The sequence below is a fragment of the Petromyzon marinus genome, chromosome 85 (assembly GCF_048934315.1).
Source record: "Petromyzon marinus isolate PM22_M1 ecotype Great Lakes invasive population chromosome 85, UKy_Petmar_22M1.pri1.0, whole genome shotgun sequence".
NCBI classification, from domain to species: domain Eukaryota; kingdom Metazoa; phylum Chordata; class Hyperoartia; order Petromyzontiformes; family Petromyzontidae; genus Petromyzon; species Petromyzon marinus.
This window is the reverse complement of record NC_133750.1, coordinates 6,075,390-6,101,535: the sequence shown is the minus strand read 5'-3', so window position 1 is coordinate 6,101,535 and position 26,146 is coordinate 6,075,390. Positions and strand designations below refer to the sequence as shown.

General features: G+C 55.6%; 1 protein-coding gene across 1 annotated transcript in view; it reads right to left on the bottom strand.

Moving 5' to 3' along the window:
* Positions 1–26,146, bottom strand: part of NIPBL (NIPBL cohesin loading factor) — a 199,954-nt gene that overhangs the window by 99,962 nt on the left and 73,846 nt on the right. The window contains exons 14-24 of the mRNA XM_076057949.1: positions 26,003–26,142; positions 22,452–22,766; positions 21,326–21,400; positions 21,108–21,200; positions 15,624–15,727; positions 12,386–12,472; positions 11,383–11,614; positions 8,987–9,144; positions 6,309–6,389; positions 5,628–5,728; positions 283–411 (exon numbers count right to left, since the gene is read on the bottom strand). Of these exons, the coding sequence (XP_075914064.1) occupies positions 283–411; positions 5,628–5,728; positions 6,309–6,389; positions 8,987–9,144; positions 11,383–11,614; positions 12,386–12,472; positions 15,624–15,727; positions 21,108–21,200; positions 21,326–21,400; positions 22,452–22,766; positions 26,003–26,142 (1,515 nt within the window). The remainder of the gene's footprint in view (positions 1–282; positions 412–5,627; positions 5,729–6,308; positions 6,390–8,986; positions 9,145–11,382; positions 11,615–12,385; positions 12,473–15,623; positions 15,728–21,107; positions 21,201–21,325; positions 21,401–22,451; positions 22,767–26,002; positions 26,143–26,146) is intronic.

Sequence of the window (26,146 nt, the reverse complement as noted above, 5' to 3'; positions counted from 1 at the left end):
ACACCACCACCACCACACTCACACCACCAGCACCACCACCACACCCACACCACCACCACCACCACACCCACACCACCACACCCACACCACCACCACCACACCCACACCACCACACCCACACCACCACCACCACCACACCCACACCACCACACCCACACCACCACCACCACCACACTCACACAACCACCACCACCACCACCACCGCCTGTCACCTTGCTGCCGCCACCCGTGTCGTGGTCGAGGTCGTGACCCCCCCCGTGGCCCCCCCCGGCGTCCCCTCCGTTGTGGGGGGGCGCCTCTGAGCGGGAGCAGCCGGGGGGCAGCTTCACCACGCAGTGGATCAGCTGCAGCACCAACGCAGACACCATCTGGATGTGCAACTGCTGCCCTTCGCCATCCATCCCGTTCAGCCTGACACACACAGAGACACACACACACAGGCATAGATACACACAGAGACACACACAGAGACACACACAGTCATAGATACACACAGAGACACACACAGAGACACACACACAGTCATAGACACACACAGAGACACACACACACAGTCATAGATACACACAGAGACACACACAGAGACACACACACACAGTCATAGATACACACAGAGACACACACACAGTCAAGGATACACACAGAGACACACACACAGTCATAGATACACACAGAGACACACACAGTCATAGATACACAGAGAGACACACACAGAGACACACACACACAGTCATGGATACACACAGAGACACACACACACAGTCATAGAGACACACAGAGACACACACAGAGACACACACACAGTCATGGATACACACAGAGACACACACACAGTCATGGATACACACAGAGACACACACAGGCATAGATACACACAGAGACACACACACAGTCATAGACACACACAGAGACACACACAGAGACACACACAGAGACACACACACACAGTCATAGATACACACAGAGACACACACACAGTCATAGATACACACAGAGACACACACAGTCATAGACACACACAGAGACACACACAGTCATAGATACACACAGAGACACACACACAGTCATAGATACACACAGAGACACACACACAGTCATAGACACACACAGAGACACACACACAGTCATAGACACACACAGAGACACACACAGAGACACACACATAGATACACACACAGAGACACACACAGAGACACACACACAGTCATAGACACACACAGAGACACACACACACAGTCATAGACACACACAGAGACACACACAGAGTCATAGATACACAGACACACACACAGAGACACACACAGAGACACACACAGAGACACACACAGTCATAGATACACACAGAGACACACACAGAGACACACACACATTCATGGATACACACAGAGACACACACAGTCATAGAGACACACAGAGACACACACAGAGACACACACAGAGACACACACAGTCATAGATACACACAGAGACACACACAGAGACACACACAGAGACACACACAGTCATAGATACACACAGAGACACACACAGTCATAGATACACACAGAGACACACACAGAGACACACACAGAGACACACACAGAGAACACACACAGTCATAGATACACACAGAGACACACACAGAGACACACACAGAGACACACACAGTCATAGATACACACAGAGACACACACAGTCATAGATACACACAGATACACACACAGAGACACACACACAGTCATGGATACACACAGAGACACACACAGTCATAGATACACAGAGACACACACAGAGACACACACAGAGACACAGACAGAGACACACACAGTCATAGATACACACAGAGACACACACAGTCATAGATACACACAGAGACACACACAGTCATAGATACACACAGAGACACACACAGTCATAGATACACACAGAGACACACACAGTCATAGATACACACAGAGACACACACAGAGACACAGACAGAGACACACACAGTCATAGATACACACAGAGACACACACACAGTCATAGATACACACAGAGACACACACAGAGACACACACAGAGACACACACAGAGACACACACAGAGACACACACAGTCATAGATACACACAGAGACACACACAGTCATAGATACACACAGAGACACACACAGAGACACACACAGAGACACACACAGTCATAGATACACACAGAGACACACACAGAGACACACAGTCATATATACACAGAGACACACACAGAGACACACACAGAGACACACACAGAGACACAGAGACACACACAGACACAGAGACACACACAGTCATAGATACACAGAGACACAAACAGAGACACACACAGAGACACACACAGTCATAGATACACAGAGACACACACAAAGACACACACAGTCATAGATACACAGAGACACACACGGAGACATACGGAGACACACACAGAGACACACACAGAGACACACACAGAGACACACACGGAGACACACACAGAGGCACACACAGAGAGACACACAGAGACTCACACAGAGACACGCACACAGTTATAGATACACACAGAGACACACAGTCATAGATACACAGAGACACACAGAGAGACACACACAGAGACACAGTCATAGACACACAGACACACAGTCATAGATACACAGAGACACATAGATACACATAGATACACAGAGACACACATACACAGTCATAGATACACAGAGACACACACACACAGTCAGAGATACACAGAGACACACACAGAGACACACAGATACACACACACAGTCATTAATACACACACACAGCCATGGATAGACACACACACAGTCATTGATACACACACTATGCAGTCACACACAATATGCAGTCACACACAATATGCAGTCACACACACACACGCTGCAGAGGGTGTGGAGAGGGTGTATGTAGTGAGCGGTGAGTGTGTGGTGAGTGTGTTGGTGAGTGGCGAGTGTGTTGGTGAGTGTGTTGGTGAGAGGTAAGTGAGTGGTGAGTGAGTGGGGAGTGGTGAGTGAGTGGTGAGTGTGTTGGTGAGAGGTGAGTGAGTGGTGAGTGAGTGGTGAGTGGGGAGTGGTGAGTGAGTGGTGAGTGTGTTGGTGAGTGGTGAGTGTGTTGGTGAGTGGGGAGTGGTCAGTGAGTGGTGAGTGTGTTGGTGAGTGGTGAGTGAGTGGTGAGTGTGTTGGTGAGTGGTGAGTGAGTGGTGAGTGAGTGGTGAGTGTGTTGGTGAGTGGTGTGTTGCGAGTGTGTTGGTGAGTGGGGAGTGGTGAGTGGTGTGTTGGTGAGTGGTGAGTGATGAGCGAGTGGTGAGTGGGGAGTGAGTGGTGAGTGTGTTGGTGAGTGGTGAGTGTGTTGGTAAGTGGGGAGTGGTGAGTGGTGTGTTGGTGAGTGGTGAGTGAGTGGGGAGTGAGTGGTGAGTGTGTTGGTGAGTGGGGAGTGGTGAGTGGTGTGTTGGTGAGTGGTAAGTGAGTGGTGAGTGTGTTGGTGAGTGGTGAGCGAGTGGTGAGTGAGTGGTGAGTGAGTGGGGAGTGAGTGGTGAGTGTGTTGGTGAGTGGTGAGCGAGTGGTGAGTGAGTGGTGAGTGAGTGGTGAGTGTGTTGGTGAGTGGTGAGCGAGTGGTGAGTGAGTGGTGAGTGAGTGGTGAGTGAGTGGTGAGTTTGTTGGTGAGTGGTGAGTGAGTGGTGAGTGAGTGGTGAGTGAGTGGTGAGTGGGGAGTGTGCTGGTGAGTGTGTTGGCGAGTGGTGAGTGTGTTATAGACACACACACAGAGACACACACCCACAGATACACACACAGACACACACACAGAGACACACAGTCATGGATACACACACAGAGACACACACAGAGACACACACACAGTCATAGATACACACAGAGACACACAGAGACACACACACAGTCATAGATACACACAGAGACACACAGAGACACACAGAGACACACACACAGTCATAGATACACACAGAGACACACAGAGACACACACAGAGACACATAGATACACACACAAAGATAAAGATCCCCCATATAGCCTTAACAGACTGTAGGGGCAAGTGCTGTTAGCGAGCACCTCACACACAGAGTGTGTTGGTGAGTGGTGCGTTTGTTGGTGAGTGGTGAGTGGTGAGTGCGTGGTGAGTGGGTGGTGAGTGGGTGGTGAGTGAGTGAGTGGTGAGTGGGGAGTGTCGTGGGCCTCAGACAGAATTTGTCCGCACACTTTGGTGCTCGGAGTTCGAATGTCTTAACTCAGCATCACCGGCTCCACTCACATCTCCCCGTGTCTCTCCCCCACATCTCACACTCCCCGTGTCTCCCTGAGTCTCCCTGAGTCTCCCCGCGTCTCCCCGTGTCTTCCCACGTCTCCCCGAGTCTCCCCGTGTGTCTCTCTCCCACATCTCACACTCCATGTGTCTCCCCGTGTCTCCCTGAGTCTCCCAGTGTCTCCCCGTGTCTCTTTCTCCCACATCTCATACTCCCCGAGTCTCCCCGTGTCTCCCCGTGTCTCTTTCTCCCACATCTCACACTCCCCGAGTCTCCCCGTGTCTTCCAGTGTCTCCTCGAGTCTCCCAGCGTCTCCCCGCGTCTCCCCGTGTCTCCCCGCGTCTCCCCGCGTCTCCCCGTGTCTCCCCGCGTCTCCCCGTGTCTCCCCGCGTCTCCCCGTGTCTCCCAGCGTCTCCCCGTGTCTCCCTGAGTCTCCCCGTGTCTCCCCGTGTCTCCCAGCGTCTCCCAGCGTCTCCCTGAGTCTCCCCGTGTCTCCCCGTGTCTCCCCGAGTCTCCCAGCATCTCCCAGCATCTCCCAGCATCTCCCAGCGTCTCCCCGAGTCTCCCCGTGTCTCCCCGTGTCTCTCTCTCCCCCTCCCCGTGTCTCCCCGTGTCTCCCCGTGTCTCCCCGCGTCTCCCTGCGTCTCCCCGTGTCTCCCTCCTCTCCCCGTGTCTCCCCGTGTCTCCCCGTGTCTCCCCGTGTCTCTCTCTCCCCCTCCCCCGTGTCTCCCCGTGTCTCCCCGCGTCTCCCTGCGTCTCCCCGTGTCTCCCTCCTCTCCCCGTGTCTCCCCGTGTCTCCCCGTGTCTCCCCGTGTCTCTCTCTCCCCCTCCCCCGTGTCTCCCCGTGTCTCCCTGAGTCTCCCCGTGTCTCCCCGTGTCTCCCCGCGTCTCTCTCTCCCACATCTCACACTCCCCGTGTTTCCCTGAGTCTCCCAGCGTCTCCCCGCGTCTCCCCGTGTCTCCCCGTGTCTTCCCGTGTCTCCCCATGTCTCCCTCCTCTCCCCATCCCCCGTGTCTCCCCGTGTCTCCCCGTGTCTTCCCGTGTCTCCCTACGTCTCCCCGTGTCTCCCTCCTCTCCCCCTCCCCGTGTCTCCCCGTGTCTCCCCGTGTCTCCCAGCGTCTCCCCGTGTCTCCCCGTGTCTCCCAGCGTCTCCCCGTGTCTCCCCGTGTCTCCCAGTGTCTCCCCGTGTCTTCCCGTGTCTCCCCGTGTCTCCCCGCGTCTCCCCGTGTCTCCCCGTGTCTCCCCGTGTCTCCCAGCGTCTCCCCGTGTCTCCCCGTGTCTCCCAGCGTCTCCCCGTGTCTTCCCGTGTCTCCCAGCGTCTCCCCGTGTCTCCCCGTGTCTCCCCGTGTCTCCCTCCTCTCCCTCCTCTCCCCCTACTCCCATACCGGTAGTTTCGGAGGCTGCGCTTGCTGGTAGGGAGCCGTGCAAGCGAGGCGAAGATGTCCTCAAGGATGATCTGTCGATGCTTCTCGTAGCGCGAGAACACCTGCACCACCACCACCACCATCATTACCACAATCATCACCACCACCACCACCATTACCTTCACCACCATCATCACCACCACCACCATCATCACCACCACCACCATCATCATCATCACCATCATCACCACCACCATCATCATTACCACAATCACCACCACCACCATCATCACCACCACAATCACCACCACCACCATCACCACCACCACAATCACCACCACCATCATCATTACCACAATCATCACCACCACCACCATCACCTTCACCACCATCATCACCACCACCATCATCACCACCACCACCATCACCACCACCACCACCATCATCATCATCACCACCATCATCATCACCACCACCACCATCATCATTACCACAATCACCACCACCACCATCACCACCACCACCATCACCACCACCACAATCACCACCACCATCATCACCACCACAATCACCACCACCACAATCATCACCATCACCACCATCATCATCACCACCACCACCACCATCATCACTATCACCACCACCACAGCCACCACCAGCACGGTGAGTGAGTGTGGTGACGGAGTGAGTGGCGAGTCTCACCGTAGTGACGAGCTTGATAGCGCTGAGCTGCAGTTCACTCACATTCTCCACAAAGAACGGAGTGATCCCCATTGACGAGATCTGGGGGAGGAGGGGATAGAGGCGGGGTTAGGAGACACAGCACTGTAGTGGGTTTGTTTACAGTCATGAAGGGTATAGTGTAGTGTAGTAGATATAGTAGTGTAGTAGTGTATAGTGTAGTAGTGTATAGTGTAGTAGTGTATAGTGTAGTAGTGTATAGTGTAGTAGTGTGGTATATAGTAGTGTATAGTGTAGTGTGTAGTATATAGTAGTGTAGTGTGTAGCATATAGTAGTGTAGCGTGTGGTATATAGTAGTGTATAGTGTAGTAGTGTATAGTGCAGTAGTGTAAAGTGTAGTAGTGTATAGTGTAGTAGTGTATAGTGTAGTAGTGTATAGTGTAGTAGTGTATAGTGTAGTAGTGTATAGTGTAGTAATGTAGTGTAGTAGTGTATAGTGTAGTAGTGTATAGTGTAGTAGTGTATAGTAGTGTGTATAGTGTAGTAGTGTGTATAGTGTAGTAGTGTATAGTGTAGTAGTGTATAGTGTAGTAGTGTATAGTGTATAGTAGTGTATAGTGTGTATTAGTGTATAGTGTAGTAGTGTATAGTGTATAGTGGTGTATAGTGTATAGTGGTGTATAGTGTAGTAGTGTATAGTGTAGTAGTGTGTATAGTGTAGTAGTGTATAGTGTAGTAGTGTATAGTGTAGTAGTGTATAGTGTAGTAGTGTATAGTGTAGTAGTGTACAGTGTAGTAGTGTATAGTGTAGTAGTGTGTATAGTGTAGTAGTGTATAGTGTAGTAGTGTATAGTGTAGTAGTGTATAGTGTAGTAGTGTATAGTGTAGTAGTGTATAGTGTAGTAGTGTATAGTGTAGTAGTGTATAGTGTAGTAGTGTATAGTGTAGTAGTGTATAGTGTAGTAGTGTATAGTGTAGTAGTGTATAGTGTAGTAGTGTATAGTGTAGTAGTGTATAGTGTAGTAGTGTATAGTAGTGTATAGCGTAGTAGTGTATAGTGTAGTAGTGTATAGTGTGTAGTAGTGTATAGTGTGTAGTAGTGTATAGTGTAGTAGTGTATAGTGTAGTAGTGTATAGTGTGTAGTAGTGTATAGTGTGTAGTAGTGTATAGTGTAGTAGTGTATAGTGTAGTAGTGTATAGTGTGTAGTAGTGTATAGTGTAGTAGTGTATAGTGTAGTAGTGTGTATAGTGTAGTAGTGTGTATAGTGTAGTAGTGTGTATAGTGTAGTAGTGTATAGTGTAGTAGTGTATAGTGTAGTAGTGTATAGTGTAGTAGTGTATAGTGTAGTAGTGTATAGTGTAGTAGTGTATAGTGTAGTAGTGTATAGTGTAGTAGTGTATAGTGTAGTAGTGTATAGTGTAGTAGTGTATAGTGTATAGTAGTGTATAGTGTATAGTAGTGTATAGTGTATAGTAGTGTATAGTGTAGTAGTGTATAGTGTAGTAGTGTATAGTGTAGTAGTGTATAGTGTAGTAGTGTATAGTGTAGTAGTGTATAGTGTAGTGTATAGTGTATAGTAGTGTATAGTGTAGTGTATAGTGTAGTAGTGTATAGTGTAGTAGTGTATAGTGTATAGTAGTGTATAGTGTAGTAGTGTATAGTGTAGTAGTGTATAGTGTAGTAGTGTATAGTGTAGTAGTGTATAGTAGTGTATAGTGTAGTAGTGTATAGTAGTGTATAGTGTAGTAGTGTATAGTGTATAGTAGTGTATAGTGTATAGTAGTGTATAGTATATAGTAGTGTATAGTGTAGTAGTGTATAGTGTAGTAGTGTATAGTGTAGTAGTGTATAGTGTAGTAGTGTATAGTGTAGCGTAGTAGTGTATAGTGTAGTGTAGTAGTGTATAGTGTAGTAGTGTATAGTGTGTAGTAGTGTATAGTGTATAGTAGTGTATAGTGTAGTAGTGTATAGTGTTAGTGTGTAGTAGGTGTATAGTATAGTAGTGTATAGTGTAGTAGTGTATAGTGTAGTGTATAGTGTTAGTTGTATAGTGTAGTAGTGTATAAGAGATAGTGTAGTGTATAGTGTAGTAGTGTATAGGTAGTAGTGTATAGTGTAGTGTATAGTGTATGTGTAGTAGTGTATAGTGTGTAGTAGTGTATAGTGTGTAGTGTATAGTGTCGTGTATAGTGTGTAGTGTATAGTGTAGTAGTTATAGTGTAGTAGTGTATAGTGTAGTAGTGTATAGTGTAGTAGTGTAGTGTAGTAGTGTATAGTGTAGTGTGTATAGTGTGTAGTAGTGTAGGTGTGTAGTGTAGTTAGTGTATAGTGTGAGTAGTGTTGAGTAGTGTATAGTAGTGTATGTAGTTGTGTAGTAGTGTATAGTGTAGCGTAGTAGTGTATAGTGTATAGTAGTGTGTAGTAGTGTATAGTAGTGTATAGTGTAGTAGTGTATAGTGTAGTGTATAGTGTAGTAGTGTATACTGTAGTGTAGTAGTGTATAGTGTAGTGTATAGTGTGTAGTAGTGTATATTGTGTAGTAGTGTATAGTGTAGTGTATAGTGTAGTAGTGTATAGTGTAGTAGTGTATAGTAGTGTATAGTGTATAGTGTAGCGTAGTAGTGTATAGTGTAGTAGTGTATAGTGTAGCGTAGTGTATAGTGTGTAGTAGTGTATAGTGTAGCGTAGTCGTGAACCTGCAGGATGGTGGTGTCAGTCAGCAGCTGGATGTCCAGCAGCTCTGCCAGCTCCGTGACCAGGTCACAAGCGCGGTTGTAGAGTAGCACCACTGCCTTCTGACGGTGGGCGGTACCGTGGTGACGCGCACGCTTGGAGCGTGAGCTGGTCAGGAGGTCTACCGCCACCACCACCACCATCACCACCACCACCACCACCAAGTACAACCACAATCACCACCACCACCACCAAGTACAACCACAACCACCACAATCACCACCACCACCACCAAGTACAACCACAGCCACCACAACCACCACCACCACCACCACCAAGTACAACCACAACCGCCACAATCACCACCACCACCACCAAGTACAACCACAACCGCCACAATCACCACCAGTACAACCACAACCACCACAATCACAACCACAACAACAATCACAAGTACAACCACAACCACCACAATCACCACCACCAGCACAACCACAAGTACAACCACAACCACCACAATCACAACCACCAGCACAACCACAAGTACAACCACAACCACCACAATCACAACCACAACAACAACCACAAGTACAACCACAACCACCACAATCACCACCACAACAACAACCACCACAAGTACAACCACAACCACCACAACAACAACCACCACAATCACCACAACAACCACCACCAAGTACAACCACAACCGCCACAATCACCACCACCACAACAACAACCACCACAAGTACAACCACAACCACCACAACAACAACCACCACAATCACCACAACAACAACCACCACCAAGTACAACCACAACCACCACAATCACCACCACCACCACAACAACAACCAGGACAACAAGAGGTCAGTGTTAGAACCATGACCACAGCCAACACCTGTAGTGAGTGAGTGAGTTGGTGAGTGAGTTGGTGAGTGAGTTGGTGAGTGAGTAGGTGAGTTGGTGAGTGAGTTGGTGAGTGAGTTGGTGAGTGAGTTGGTGAGTGAGTTGGTGAGTGAGTGAGTTGGTGAGTGAGTTGGTGAGTGAGTTGGTGAGTGACTTGGTGAGTTGGTGAGTGAGTTGGTGAGTGAGTTGGTGAGTGAGTTGGTGAGTGATCGAGCGGGTGGTAAGCAAGTGGGTAGGTGAGTAGGTGGGTAGGTGAGTAGGCAAGTGAGCATTTACGCGAGTAGGTAGGCGAGTGGGTGAGCTAATGGATACGCAAGATCGTGACCGAGTGAGTGATTGAGCGAGTGAACGAGCGAGCGTGTAGGCGAGTGAGCGATTGACCGAGTGAGCGAGCGAGCGAGCGGGTAGGCGATTGAGTGATTGACCGAGTGAGTTAGCGAGCGAGCGGGTAGGTGAGTGAGTGATTGACCGAGTGGGTGATTGACCGAGTGGGTGATTGACCGAGTGAGTGATTGACCGAGTGGGTGATTGACCGAGTGGGTGATTGACCGAGTGGGTGATTGACCGAGTCGGTGATTGACCGAGTGAGTGAGCGAGCGGGTAGGTAAGTGAGTGATTGACCGAGTGAGTGATTGACCGAGTGAGTGATTGACCGAAGTGAGCGATTGACCGAGTGAGTGATTGACCGAGTGAGTGATTGACCGAGTGAGTGAGCGAGCTGGTAGGCGAGTGAGTGATTGACCGAGTGAGTGATTGACCGAGTGGGTGATTGACCGAGTGGGTGATTGACCGAGTCGGTGATTGACCGAGTGAGTGAGCGAGCGGGTAGGTAAGTGAGTGATTGACCGAGTGAGTGATTGACCGAGTGAGTGATTGACCGAGTGAGCGATTGACCGAGTGAGTGATTGACCGAGTGAGTGATTGACCGAGTGAGTGAGCGAGCTGGTAGGCGAGTGAGTGATTGACCGAGTGAGTGATTGACCGAGTGGGTGATTGACTGAGTGGGTGATTGACCGAGTGGGTGATTGACCGAGTGGGTGATTGACCGAGTGAGTGAGTGAGCGGGTAGGCGAGTGAGTGATTGACCGAGTGAGCGAGCGAGTGACCGAGTGAGCGATTGACCGAGTGGGTGATTGACCGAGTGGGTGATTGACCGAGTGAGCGAGCGAGTGGGTAGGCGAGTGAGTGATTGACCGAGTGAGCGATTGACCGAGTGGGTGATTGACCGAGTGGGTGATTGACCGAGTGAGCGAGCGAGTGGGTAGGCGAGTGAGTGATTGACCGAGTGAGTGATTGACCGAGTGGGTGATTGACCGAGTGGGTGATTGACCGAGTGAGCGGGCGAGTGACCGAGTGAGAGATTTACCGAGTGAGTGATTGACCGAGTGGGTGATTGACCGAGTGAGCGGGCGAGTGACCGAGTGGGTGATTGACCGAGTGGGTGATTGACCGAGCGGGCGAGCGAGCGAGCGAGCGGGTAGGCGAGCGGGTGAGCCGGCAGGCGGGCGCGTACCTCCGTCCGGGTGCACGCGGTAGACGGGGTCGTACTCCGGGTACAGCGTGTTCTGCAGGTGGAACTTGGTGAAGGCGACGGCCCGCTCAATGACGTCGTCGATGTAGGCTGCCTTGGGCATGGCAGGCGATGTGAGGATGCGCAGGGCGGCGAGGGCAGCGTCAGCGGACTTGGAGACTCGCTCCAGGATCAGGTCCCTCCACAGGCGCTCCTCCACCTCGCTTTCGTGCTCCTGGCGGAGGTGGTGGACGGCAGGGGGATTGGTGGACTAGCAGCGTGGTGGACTAGCAGCGTGGTGGACTAGCAGCGTGGTGGACTAGGAGCGTGGTGGGCTAGCAGCGTGGTGGGCTAGCAGCGTGGTGGACTAGCAGCCTGGTGGACGGCAGGGGGATTGGTGGACTAGCAGCGTGGTGGACTAGCAGCGTGGTGGACTAGCAGCCTGGTGGACGGCAGGGGGATTGGTGGACTAGCAGCGTGGTGGACTAGGAGCGTGGTGGACTAGGAGCGTGGTGGACGGCAGGGGGATTGGTGGACTAGCAGCGTGGTGGACTAGCAGCGTGTGGACTAGCAGCGTGGTGGACTAGCAGCGTGGTGGACTAGCAGCGTGGTGGACTAGGAGCGTGGTGGACTAGGAGCGTGGTGGACGGCAGGGGGATTGGTGGGCTAGCAGCGTGGTGGACTAGGAGCGTGGTGGACGGCAGGGGGATTGGTGGACTAGCAGCGTGGTGGACTAGGAGCGTGGTGGACGGCAGGGGGATTGGTGGACTAGCAGCGTGGTGGACTAGAGAGTCTATTTACTGTTCATCATCTCCGTGTCTCTCACCGCCCCCACCCCCCGTGCCCCCCACCCCCCCCCGTGCCCCCCACCCCCCGTGCCCCCACCCCCCCCCCGTGCCCCCCACCCCCCGTGCCCCCCACCCCCCCCCGTGCCCCCCACCCCCCGTGCCCCCCACCCCCCCCCCGTGCCCCCCACCCCCCGTGCCCCCCACCCCCCCCCGCTCACGTGACTCAGCAGGGTGTGCAGCTTGGCCCCGTCCTTCATGTTCTTCTCCAGCACGTTCAGCAGCTTCACCGTCCGCTCTGTCGAGATCTACACAGCCACCACAACCACCACAACCACCACAACCACGTCAACAACCATCAACACGTCAACAACCACAACAACCACCACAACCACCACAACCACCACCACGTCAACAACCATCAACACGTCAACAACCACCACAACCACCACAACCACCACCACCACGTCAACAACCACCACCACGTCAACAACCACCACAACCACCACAACCACCACCACGTCAACACCATCACCACGTCAACAACCACCACCACAACCACCACAACCACCACAACAACCATCACCACGTCAACAACCATCAACACGTCAACAACCATCACCACGTCAACAACCACCACAACCACCACAACCACCACCACGTCAACAACCATCACCACGTCAACAACCATCACCACAACCACCACCACGTCAACAACCATCACCACGTCAACAACCACCACCACGTCAACAACCACCACAACCACCACACCACCACGTCAACAACCATCAACACGTCAACAACCACCACAACCACCACAACCACGTCAACAACCACCACCACAACCACCACAACCACGTCAACAACCATCACCACGTCAACACCACCACCACAACCACCACAACCACCACAACCACCACCACGTCAACAACCACCACAACCACCACACCACCACGTCAACAACCATCAACACGTCAACAACCACCACAACCACCACAACCACCACAACCACGTCAACAACCATCACCACAACCACCACAACCACCACAACTACGTCAACAACCATCACCACGTCAACAACCACCACAACCACCACAACCACCACAACCACGTCAACAACCATCACCACGTCAACAACCACCACAACCACCACAACCACCACCACGTCAACAACCATCACCACGTCAACAACCATCACCACAACCACCACAACCACCACAACCACGTCAACAACCATCACCACGTCAACAACCATCACAACCACCACAACCACGTCAACAACCATCACCACGTCAACAACCATCACCACAACCACCACAGCCACCACAACCACCACAACCACCACCATGTCAACAACCACCACCACAACCACCACAACCACCACAACCACCACCACGTCAACAACCATCACCACGTCAACAACCATCACCACAACCACCACAACCACCACAACCACCACCACGTCAACAACCATCACCACGTCAACAACCATCACCACAACCACACGTCAATAACCATCACCACGTCAACAACCACCACAACCACCACAACCACCACATCAACAACCATCACCACGTCAACAACCACCACAACCACCACAACCACCACGTCAACAACCATCACCACGTCAACAACCACCACAACCACCACCACGTCAACAACCATCACCACGTCAACAACCACCACAACCACCACAACCACCACCACGTCAACAACCATCACCACAACCACCACAACCACCACGTCAACAACCATCACCACAACCACCACCACCATGTCAACAACCATTACCACGTCAACAACCACCACCGCAACCACCACGTCAACAACCATCACCACAACCACCACGTCAACAACCATCACCACAACCACCACCACGTCAACAACCACCACCACAACCACCACGTCAACAACCATCACCACAACCACCACCGCAAACATCACCACAACCACCACCACAACCACCACATCAACAACCACAACCACCACCACGTCAACAACCACCACAACCACCACCACGTCAACACCACCACAACCACCACAACCACCACGTCAACAACCACCACAACCATCACCACCACGTCAACAACCATCACCACCACAACCACCACCACGTCAACAACCATCACCACAACCACCACCACGTCAACAACCACCACAACCACCACCACCACGTCAACAACCATCACCACCACAACCACCACCACGTCAACAACCACCACAACCACCACCACGTCAACACCACCACCACCACCACCACAACCACCACCACGTCAACAACCACCACAACCACCACCACCACCACCACGTCAACAACCATCACCACCACAACCATCACCACCACGTCAACAACCATCACCACCACAACCACCACCACGTCAACAACCATCACCACCACAACCACCACCACGTCAACAACCACCACAACCACCACGTCAACACCACCACAACCACCACAACCACCACGTCAACAACCATCACAACCACCACCACCACCACGTCAACAACCATCACAACCACCACCACCACAACCACCACCACGTCAACAACCATCACCACCACAACCACCACCACGTCAACAACCATCACCACCACAACCACCACCACGTCAACAACCATCACCACCACAACCACCACCACGTCAACAACCACCACAACCACCACCACGTCAACAACCACCACAGCCATCACAACCACCACCACGTCAACACCACCACCATCACCACCACCATCACCACAACCACCACCATCACAACCACCACCACCACCATCACCACAACCACCACCACCACCACCATCACCACCACCACCACCACCCTCACCACCATCACCACCACCACCACAACCACCATCACCACCACAACCACCACCACGTCAACAACCACCACAGTCATCACAACCACCACCACGTCAACACCACCACCATCACCACAACCACCACCACGTCAACAACCAATACAAGCAACATCTGTAGTGTGTATAGGGGATTGGCTATATAGGGGATTGGCTATATAGAGGATTGTGTATATATGGGATTGTGTAGATTAGGGGTTGTGTATGTAGGGGATCTCTATATATACAAAAGGGAAATTTGTGAATGTGTGTGCCTGTTCGAAATGTTCAGCAAACTTCCCAACATGCAACAAACTTTAAATTTGGCACGCGGCTAGCTTCCAGGCTGTACACTATGCACAAATTATAAAAATAGACTTTCGTATTTCTGGGGGCGCAATAATGGATAAAATGTATTGCATGCGGCAGGGGGAATAACCTGTATATACTGGGACTAAAACATTAATTTCCGCGCGAAGAACGGGTACAAGCTGCTGGTTGTGTATATGGGGGAGTGTGTGTAGTGGATTATGTATATAGGGGATTGTGTATAGGGGATTGTGTATATATGGGATTGTGTATATATATGGGATTGTGTATATATGGGATTGTATGTAGGGTAATTACCTTGTTCATGATGCCCATGGACTTGAGTTTGGCTGCCTCGCTGCTGAGCTCAGCCAGCATCTGCTTGGACAGGAGCATTTCTTCTGGGATCTGGTCATCATCCGCTGGACCCCCACCACCACCACCACAACCACAAGTGAGTAGCTGGGTGAGTAGCTGGGTGAGTAGCTGGGTGAGTAGCTGGGTGAGTGGCTGGGTGAGGGGCTGGGTGAGTGGCTGGGTGAGTAGCTGGGTGAGTGGCTGGGTGAGTAGCTGGGTGAGTGGCTGGGTGAGTAGCTGGGTGAGTAGCTTGGTGAGTAGCTGGGTGAGTAGCTGGGTGAGGAGCTGAGTGAGTGGCTGGGTGAGTAGCTGGGTGAGTAGCTGGGTGAGTAGCTGGGTGAGTAGCTGGGTGAGGGGCTGGGTGAGTGGCTGGGTGAGTAGCTGGGTGAGTGGCTGGGTGAGGAGCTGGGTGAGTGGCTGGGTGAGTAGCTGGGTGAGTAGCTGGGTGAGTAGCTGAGTGAGTAGCTGGGTGAGGAGCTGGGTGAGTGGCTGGGTGAGTAGCTGGGTGAGTAGCTGGGTGAGTAGCTGGGTGAGTAGCTGAGCGAGTAGTTGGGTGAGTGGCTGGGTGAGTAGCTGGGTGAGTGGCTGGGTGAGTAGCTGGGTGAGTAGCTGGGTGAGTAGCTGGGTGAGTAGCTGGGTGAGTAGCTGGGTGAGTAGCTGGGTGAGTAGCTGGGTGAGGAGCTGGGTGAGTGGCTGGGTGAGTAGCTGGGTGAGTAGCTGGGTGAGTAGCTGGGTGAGTAGCTGGGTGAGTAGCTGGGTGAGTGGCTGGGTGAGTAGCTGGGTGAGTAGCTGGGTGAGTAGCTGGGTGAGGGGCTGGGTGAGTGGCTGGGTGAGCAGCTGGGCGAGTGGCTGGGTGAGGGGCTGGGTGAGTGGCTGGGTGAGTAGCTGGGTGAGTAGCTGGGTGAGTAGCTGGGTGAGTAGCTGGGTGAGTAGCTGGGTGAGTAGCTGGGTGAGTAGCTGGGTGAGGAGCTGGGTGAGTGGCTGGGTGAGTAGCTGGGTGAGTAGCTGGGCGAGTGGCTGGGTGAGTAGCTGGGTGAGTGGCTGGGTGAGTAGCTGGGTGAGTAGCTGGGTGAGTAGCTGGGTGAGGAGCTGGGTGAGTGGCTGGGTGAGTAGCTGGGTGAGTAGCTGGGTGAGTAGCTGGGTGAGTAGCTGGGTGAGGGGCTGGGTGAGTGGCTGGGTGAGTAGCTGGGTGAGTGGCTGGGTGAGGAGCTGGGTGAGTGGCTGGGTGAGTAGCTGGGTGAGTAGCTGGGTGAGTAGCTGAGTGAGTAGCTGGGTGAGGAGCTGGGTGAGTGCCTGGGTGAGTAGCTGGGTGAGTAGCTGGGTGAGTAGCTGGGTGAGTAGCTGAGCGAGTAGCTGGGTGAGTGGCTGGGTGAGGAGCTGGGTGAGTGGCTGGGTGAGTAGCTGGGTGAGTAGCTGGGTGAGTAGCTGGGTGAGTAGCTGGGTGAGTAGCTGGGTAAGTGGCTGGGTGAGTGGCTGGGTGAGTGGCTGGGTGAGTAGCTGAGTGAGTGGCTGGGTGAGTAGCTGAGTGAGTGGCTGGGTGAGTAGCTGAGTGAGTGGCTGGGTGATAGCTGAGTGAGTGGCTGGGTGAGTGGCTGAGTGAGTGGCTGGGTGAGTAGCTGAGTGAGTGGCTGGGTGAGTGGCTGAGTGAGTGGCTGGGTGATAGCTGAGTGAGTAGCTGAGTGAGTGGTTGGGTGAGTGGCTGGGTGAGTAGCTGAGTGAGTAGCTGGGTGAGTGGCTGGGTGAGTAGCTGGGTGAGTGGTTGGGGTGAGTGGTTGGGTGAGTGGCTGGGTGAGTAGCTGAGTGAGTGGCTGGGTGAGTAGCTGAGTGAGTGGCTGGGTGAGTAGCTGGGTGAGTGGCTGGGTGAGTGGCTGGGTGAGTGGCTGGGTGAGTAGCTGGGTGAGTAGCTGGGTGAGTGGCTGGGTGAGTGGCTGGGTGAGTAGCTGGGTGAGTGGCAAAGGTGAGTAGCTGGGTGAGTAGCTGGGGTGAGTGGCTGGGTGAGTGGCTGGGTGAGTGGCTGGGTGAGTAGCTGGGTGAGTGGCTGAGTGAGTGGCTGGGTGAGTAGCTGAGCGAGTAGCTGAGTGAGTAGCTGGGTGAGTAGCTGGGTGAGTGGCTGTGTGAGTGGCTGAGTGAGTGGCTGGGTGAGTAGCTGGGTGAGTGGCTGGGTGAGTAGCTGGGTGAGTGGCTGAGTGAGTGGCTGGGTGAGTAGCTGAGTGAGTAGCTGGGTGAGTGGCTGGGTGAGTAGCTGAGTGAGTAGCTGGGTGAGTAGCTGGGTGAGTGGCTGAGTGAGTAGCTGAGTGAGTAGCTGGGTGAGTGGCTGAGTGAGTGGCTGAGTGAGTAGCTGGGTGAGTGGCTGGGTGAGTGGCTGGGTGAGTGGCTGGGTGAGTAGCTGGGTGAGTGGCTGGGTGAGTGGCTGGATGAGTAGTTGGGTGAGTAGCTGGGTGAGTGGCTGGGTGAGTAGCTGAGTGAGTGGCTGGGTGAGTGGCTGGGTGAGTAGCTGGCTGAGTAGCTGGGTGAGTGGCTGGGTGAGTGGCTGGGTGAGTGGCTGGGTGAGTGGCTGGGTGAGTGGCTGAGTGAGTGGCTGGGTGAGTGGCTGGGTGAGTAGCTGGGTGAGTGGCTGGGTGAGTAGCTGAGTGAGTGGCCGGGTGAGTAGCTGAGTGAGTAGCTGAGTGAGTAACTGGGTGAGTAGCTGGGTGAGTAGCTGGGTGAGTGGCTGGGTGAGTAGCTGGGTGAGTGGCTGGGTGAGTAGCTGGGTGAGTAGCTGAGTGAGTAGCTGGGTGAGTAGCTGAGTGAGTGGCTGGGTGAGGAGCTGGGTGAGTAGCTGGGTGAGTGGCTGGGTGAGTAGCTGAGTAGCTGGGTGAGTAGCTGGGTGAGTAGCTGGGTGATTAGCTGGGTGAGTAGCTGGGTGAGTAGCTGGGTGAGTGGCTGGGTGAGTAGCTGAGTGAGTAGCTGGGTGAGTGGCTGGGTGAGTAGCTGAGTGAGTAGCTGGGTGAGTAGCTTGGTGAGTGGCTGAGTGAGTAGCTGAGTGAGTAGCTGGGTGAGTGGCTGAGTGAGTGGCTGAGTGAGTAGCTGGGTGAGTGGCTGGGTGAGTGGCTGGGTGAGTGGCTGGGTGAGTGGCTGGGTGAGTGGCTGGATGAGTAGTTGGGTGAGTAGCTGGGTGAGTGGCTGGGTGAGTAGCTGAGTGAGTGGCTGGGTGAGTGGCTGGGTGAGTGGCTGGGTGAGTAGCTGGCTGAGTAGCTGGGTGAGTGGCTGGGTGAGTGGCTGGGTGAGTGGCTGGGTGAGTGGCTGGGTGAGTGGCTGAGTGAGTGGCTGGGTGAGTGGCTGGGTGAGTAGCTGGGTGAGTAGCTGGGTGAGTGGTTGGGTGAGTGGCTGGGTGAGTGGCTGGGTGAGTAGCTGGGTGAGTGGCTGGGTGAGTGGCTGGGTGAGTGGTTGAGTGAGTGGTTGGGTGAGTGGCTGGGTGAGTGGCTGGGTGAGTAGCTGAGTGAGTGGCTGGGTGAGTGGCTGAGTGAGTGGCTGGGTGAGTGGCTGAGTGAGTAGCTGGGTGAGTAGCTGGGTGAGTGGCTGGGTGAGTGGCTGGGTGAGTGGCTGGGTGAGTGGCTGGGTGAGTGGCTGCGTGAGTGGCTGGGTGAGTAGCTGGGTGAGTGGCTGGGTGAGTAGCTGAGTGAGTGGCTGGGTGAGTGGCTGGGTGAGTGGCTGGGTGAGTAGCTGGCTGAGTAGCTGGGTGAGTAGCTGGGTGAGTGGCTGGGTGAGTGGCTGGGTGAGTGGCTGGGTGAGTAGCTGAGTGAGTGGCTGGGTGAGTAGCTGAGTGAGTGGCTGGGTGAGTAGCTGAGTGAGTGGCTGGGTGATAGCTGAGTGAGTGGCTGGGTGAGTGGCTTAGTGAGTGGCTGGGTGAGTAGCTGAGTGAGTGGCTGGGTGAGTGGCTGAGTGAGTGACTGGGTGATAGCTGAGTGAGTAGCTGGGTGAGTGGTTGGGTGAGTGGTTGGGTGAGTGGCTGGGTGAGTAGCTGAGTGAGTAGCTGGGTGAGTGGCTGAGTGAGTAGCTGAGTGAGTAGCTGAGTGAGTAGCTGGGTGAGTGGCTGAGTGAGTGGCTGAGTGAGTGGCTGGGTGAGTGGCTGAGTGAGTGGCTGGGTGAGTAGCTGGGTGAGTGGCTGGGTGAGTAGCTGAGTGAGTGGCTGGGTGAGTGGCTGGGTGAGTGGCTGGGTGAGTGGCTGAGTGAGTGGCTGGGTGAGTGGCTGAGTGAATGGCTGGGTGAGTAGCTGAGTGAGTGGCTGGGTGATAGCTGAGTGAGTGGCTGGGTGAGTGGCTGGGTGAGTGGCTGGGTGAGTGGCTGAGTGAGTGGCTGGGTGAGTGGCTGGGTGAGTGGCTGGGTGAGTGGCTGAGTGAGTGGCTGGGTGAGTAGCTGGGTGAGTGGCTGGGCGAGTAGCTGGGTGAGTGGCAAGGTGAGTGGCTGAGTGAGTAGCTGGGTGAGTGGCTGGGCGAGTAGCTGGGTGAGTGGCTGGGTGAGTAGCTGAGTGAGTGGCTGGGTGAGTAGTTGGGTGAGTAGCTGGGTGAGTAGCTGGGTGAGTGGCTGGGTGAGTGGCTGGGTGAGTGGCTGAGTGAGTGGCTGAGTGAGTGGCCGGGTGAGTAGCTGAGTGAGTAGCTGGGTGAGTGGCTGGGTGAGTGGCTGGGTGAGTAGCTGGGTGAGTAGCTGGGTGAGTAGCTGAGTGAGTGGCTGGGTGAGTGGCTGGGTGAGTAGCTGAGTGAGTGGCTGGGTGAGTGGCTGGGTGAGTGGCTGAGTGAGTGGCTGGGTGAGTAGCTGGGTGAGTAGCTGGGTGAGTGGCTGTGGCTGGGTGAGTGGCTGAGTGAGTGGCTGGGTGAGTGGCTGGGTGAGTGGCTGGGTGAGTAGCTGGGTGAGTGGCTGGGTGAGTGGCTGAGTGAGTGGCTGGGTGAGTAGCTGGGTGAGTGGCTGAGTGAGTAGCTGAGTGAGTGGCTGAGTGAGTGGCTGGGTGAGTGGCTGAGTGAGTGGCTGGGTGAGTGGCTGAGTGAGTGGCTGGGTGAGTGGCTGGGTGAGTGGCTGAGTGAGTAGCTGGGTGAGTGGCTGGGTGAGTAGCTGAGTGAATGGCTGGGTGAGTAGCTGGGTGAGTGGCTGGGTGAGTAGCTGGGTGAGTGGCCGGGTGAGTGGCTGAGTGAGTGGCTGGGTGAGTGGCTGGGTGAGTGGCTGGGTGAGTGGCTGAGTGAGTAGCTGGGTGAGTGGCTGGGTGAGTGGCTGTGGCTGGGTGAGTGGCTGAGTGAGTGGTTGGGTGAGTGGCTGGGTGAGTAGCTGGCTGAGTAGCTGGGTGAGTAGCTGGGTGAGTGGCTGGGTGAGTGGCTGGGTGAGTGGCTGGGTGAGTGGCTGGGTGAGTGGCTGAGTGAGTGGCTGGGTGAGTGGCTGGGTGAGTGGCTGGGTGAGTGGCTGGGTGAGGATCCTCACCCATGGAGACTGACAAGTCCATGTCCTCCATCTTCTCAAAGATGGAGCTGAGAGCTCGGTTGAAACGTCGAAACGTCGGAGTCTCCATCAGCTCTACGGGGGGGGGGGGGGGGGAGAGGGGGGAAAATAAACGATCGGGTGACGTCAGGCGAGGGAGGTCACGTCGCTGGGGGTCACGTGGGGGTCACGTCGCTGGGGGTCACGTGGGGGTCACGTACCCTCAGGAGTGTGTTTGGGTTCGTAAGCTCGCTTCTTCTTCAGTCGTTCGCGCTCCCTCTGCCTCTTCCGGGCGACTGGGGGGGGGAGAGGGGGGGGGGGAATGAGGGAGAGAGGCGCTCACCACCACCCACTCACCAATTCTCCCACCCACTCACTCACCCCACTCACTCACCCACCCACTCACCAATTCTCCCACCCACTCACTCACCCACTCACTCACCCACTCACCCACCCACCCACTCACCAATTCTCCCACCCACTCACTCCCCCACTCACTCACCCACACACTCACCCACTCACCCACCCACCCATTCTCTCACCCATTCACCCACCCACTCACCCACCCACCCACTCACCCATTCACCCACCCACTCACCCATTCACCCACCCACTCACCCATTCACCCACCCACCCACCCACTCACCCACCCACACACCCACTCACCCATTCTCTCACCCACCCACCCACCCACTCACCCACCCACTCACCCACCCACCCAACCACCCACCCACTCACCACCCACCCACCACCCACTCACCCACGCACCCACTCACCCACCCACCCACTCACCCACCCACCCACTCACCCACCCACCCACTCACCCACCCACCCACCCACTCACCCACCCACCCACCCACTCACCCACCCACTCACCCATTCTCTCACCCACTCACCCATTCTCTCACCCATCCACCCATTCTCTCACCCACTCACCCACTCACTCACCCACTCACCCACCCACCCACCCACTCACCCACCCACCCACTCACCCACCCACTCACCCACCCACCCACCCACCCACCCACCCACCCACTCACCCACCCACCCACCCACTCACCCACCCACTCACCCACCCACCCAACCACCCACCCACCCAACCACCCACCCACTCACCCACCCACCCACCCACTCACCCACCCACCCACTCACCCACCCACCCACTCACCCACCCACTCACCCATTCTCTCACCCACTCACCCATTCTCTCACCCATCCACCCATTCTCTCACCCACCCACCCACCCACTCACCCACTCACCCACCCACCCACCCACCCACTCACCCACCCACTCACCCACCCACCCACCCACTCACCCACCCACCCACCCCCAACCCCACAACTCACGAGTGGCGGGCGAGGGGGGCGACTCAGGCGTGGCAGTGTAGGGGCTCCTCTCCCTGTGCCTCCCACCGCCACCACCACCACCACCACCGCTGCTGCCCCTTCTCCCCCCTGCCCCCTCTGCCCCCGTCCCCCATCCCCCGCTGCTGCTGCCCCTGCGGCTGCCCCCATCTCCCCCGGGGGCCGCCGCCGCCGCCGCTGCCGCTCCGTGGCTGTGCCTGCGCGAGCGCTCGGCCCTCCACGGGGTGGACGAGGTGGACGAGGTGGACGAGGTGGACGAGGTGCGCGGATCCTCGCGACGAGCACGCTTCGTGGGGACTGCGGCGGAGAGACGCGGGGAGGGAGAGAGACACGGGGAGAGGGAGAGACACGGGGAGAGACACGGGGAGAGACACGGTGAGTGAGAGACACGGGGAGAGACACGGCGAGAGGGAGAGACACGGCGAGAGGGAGAGACACGGGGAGAGGGAGAGACACGATGAGAGAGACACGGGGAGAGACACGGTGAGAGAGAGACACAGGGAGAGACACGGCGAGAGGGAGAGACACGGGGAGAGAGGGAGACGCGGGGAGGGAGACGCGGGGAGAGAGAGACAGGGTGAGAGAGAGAGACACGGGGAGAGACGCGGGGAGAGAGACACGGTGAGAGAGAGAGACACGGGGAGAGACGCGGGGAGAGAGACACGGTGAGAGAGAGAGACACGGTGAGAGGGAGAGACACGGTGAGAGAGAGAGCCACGGGGAGAGAGACACGCGTAGAGACACGGTGAGAGGGAGAGACACGGGGAGAGAGGGAGACGCGGGGAGGGGAGACGCGGGGAGAGAGAGGGAGACACGGGGAGAGAGACAGACACGGGGAGAGAGAGAGACACGGGGAGAGAGACATGGAGAGAGAGACACGGGGAGAGAAACACGGGGAGAGAGAGAGACGCGGGGAGGGAGACGCGGGGAGAGAGACAGACGGGGAGCGAGACGGTGAGAGAGAGAGACACGGGGAGAGACACGGGGAGAGAGAGACACGAGGAGAGAGAGAGACACGGGGAGAGAGAGAGACACGGGGAGAGAGACATGGAGAGAGAGACACGGTGAGAGAGACACGGTGAGAGAGAGAGACACAGGGAGAGAGAGACACGAAGAGAGAGAGACATGGGGAGAGAGAGAGACACGGGGAGAGAGAGACACGAGGAGAGAGAGAGACACGGGGAGAGAGAGAGACACGGGGAGAGAGAGAGACACGGGGAGAGAGAGAGACACGGGGAGAGAGACACGGTGAGAGAGACACGGGGAGAGAGAGAGACACGGGGAGAGAGAGACATGGGGAGAGAGACATGGGGAGAGAGACGGGGAGAGAGAGAGACACGGGGAGAGAGACACGGTGAGAGACACGGGGAGAGAGAGAGACACGGGGAGGGAGAGAGACACGGGGAGAGAGACACGGTGAGAGAGACACGGGGAGAGAGAGAGACACGGGGAGAGAGAGAGACACGGGGAGAGAGAGAGACATGGGGAGAGAGACACGGGGAGAGACGCGGGGAGAGAGCCACGGTGAGAGGGAGAGAGACACGGGGAGAGAGAGAGACACGGGGAGAGAGAGAGACACGGGGAGAGAGACACGGGGAGAAACGCGGGGAGAGACGCGGGGAGAGAGCCACGGTGAGAGGGAGAGAGCCACGGTGAGAGGGAGAGACACGGGGGAGAGAGAGAGACACGGGGAGAGAGAGAGACCCGGGGAGAGAGACACGGAAAGAGAGACACGGGGAGAGAGACACGGTGAGACACGGGGAGAGAGACGCGGGGAGAGAGACGCGGGGAGAGAGAGACACGGGGAGAGAGACACGGGGAGAGACACGGGGAGAGAGACACGGGGAGAGAGACACGGTGAGAGAGACACGGGGAGAGAGACGTGGGGAGAGAGACACGGGGAGAGAGACGCGGGGAGAGAGACGCAGGGAGAGAGACGCGGGGAGAGAGACACGGGGAGAGAGAGATACAGAAAGAGACACGTGGAGACAGGGGAGAGACATGGAGACACGGAGACATGGTGAGAGAGACACGGGGAGACATGGGGAGAGAGACACAGAGACACGGACACACATGGGAAGAGACACGGAGACACATGGAGAGAGGTTAGTGGGTGGGTCAGTGAGGTGAGTGGGTGAGTGAATGAATGATTGAGTGAGTGGATGAGTGAATGACTGAGTGGGCGAGTGAGTGGGCGAGTGAGTGGGTGAGTGAGTGGGCGAGGGAGCGAGCGATTGAACGAGCGGGCGAGTGAGTGGGCGAGTGATTGAGTGGGCGAGTGAGTGGGCAAGCGAGTGGGCGAGTGAGTGGGCGAGGGAGCGAGCGATTGAACGAGTGGGCGAGTGAGTGGGCGAGGGAGCGAGCGATTGAACGAGTGGGCGAGTGAGTGGGCGAGTGATTGAGTGAGTGGGCGAGTGATTGAATGAGTGGGTGAGTGAGTGAGTGGGCGAGTGAGTGGGTGAGTGAGTGGGCGAGGGAGCGAGTGATTGAATGAGTGGGCGAGTGAGTGGGCGAGTGATTGAATGAGTGGGCGAGTGAGTGGGCGAGGGAGCGAGCGATTGAACAAGCGGGCGACTGAGTGGGCGAGTGATTGAATGAGTGAGTGAGTGAGTGGGCGAGTGAGTGGGTGAGTGAGTGGGCGAGGGAGCGAGTGATTGAATGAGTGGGCGAGTGAGTGGGCGAGTGATTGAATGAGTGGGCGAGTGATTGAATGAGTGGGTGAGTGAGTGAGTGGGCGAGTGAGTGGGTGAGTGAGTGGGCGAGGGAGCGAGTGATTGAATGAGTGGGCGAGTGAGTGGGCGAGTGATTGAATGAGTGGGCGAGTGAGTGGGCGAGGGAGCGAGCGATTGAACGAGCGGGCGACTGAGTGGGCGAGTGATTGAATGAGTGGGTGAGTGAGTGAGTGAGTGAGTGGGCGAGTGAGTGGGTGAGTGAGTGGGCGAGGGAGCGAGTGATTGAATGAGTGGGCGAGTGAGTGGGCGAGTGATTGAATGAGTGGGCGAGTGAGTGAGTGGGCGAGGGAGCGAGCGATTGAACGAGCGGGCGAGTGAGTGGGCGAGTGATTGAGTGGGCGAGTGAGTGGGCGAGTGAGTGGGCGAGTGAGTGGGCGAGGGAGCGAGCGATTGAACGAGTGGGCGAGTGAGTGGGCGAGTGATTGAGTGAGTGGGCGAGTGATTGAATGAGTGGGTGAGTGAGTGAGTGGGCGAGTGAGTGGGTGAGTGAGTGGGCGAGGGAGCGAGTGATTGAATGAGTGGGCGAGTGAGTGGGCGAGTGATTGAATGAGTGGGCGAGTGAGTGAGTGGGTGAGGGAGCGAGCGATTGAACGAGCGGGCGAGTGAGTGGGCGAGTGATTGAGTGAGTGGGCGAGTGATTGAATGAGTGGGTGAGTGAGTGGGCGAGTGAGTGGGCGAGGGAGCGAGCGATTGAACGAGCGATTGAACGAGCGATTGAACGAGCGATTGAACGAGCGATTGAGCGAGTGACTGAATGACTCCCCCCGCCCACCACCACCACCACCCCCCCCCGCCACTCACGCTGGAACGACGCTGAGGAGTCTCCGTCGCCGCTGCTGACGTGACCTCGATGTCGCCCTCCGCCGCCCCCGCCGGCATCGTCATCCTCCCTCCTCGCTGGAGCTGATCTCCGCGTACTTGGAGCGAGGCGCCGCGGCCGACGAG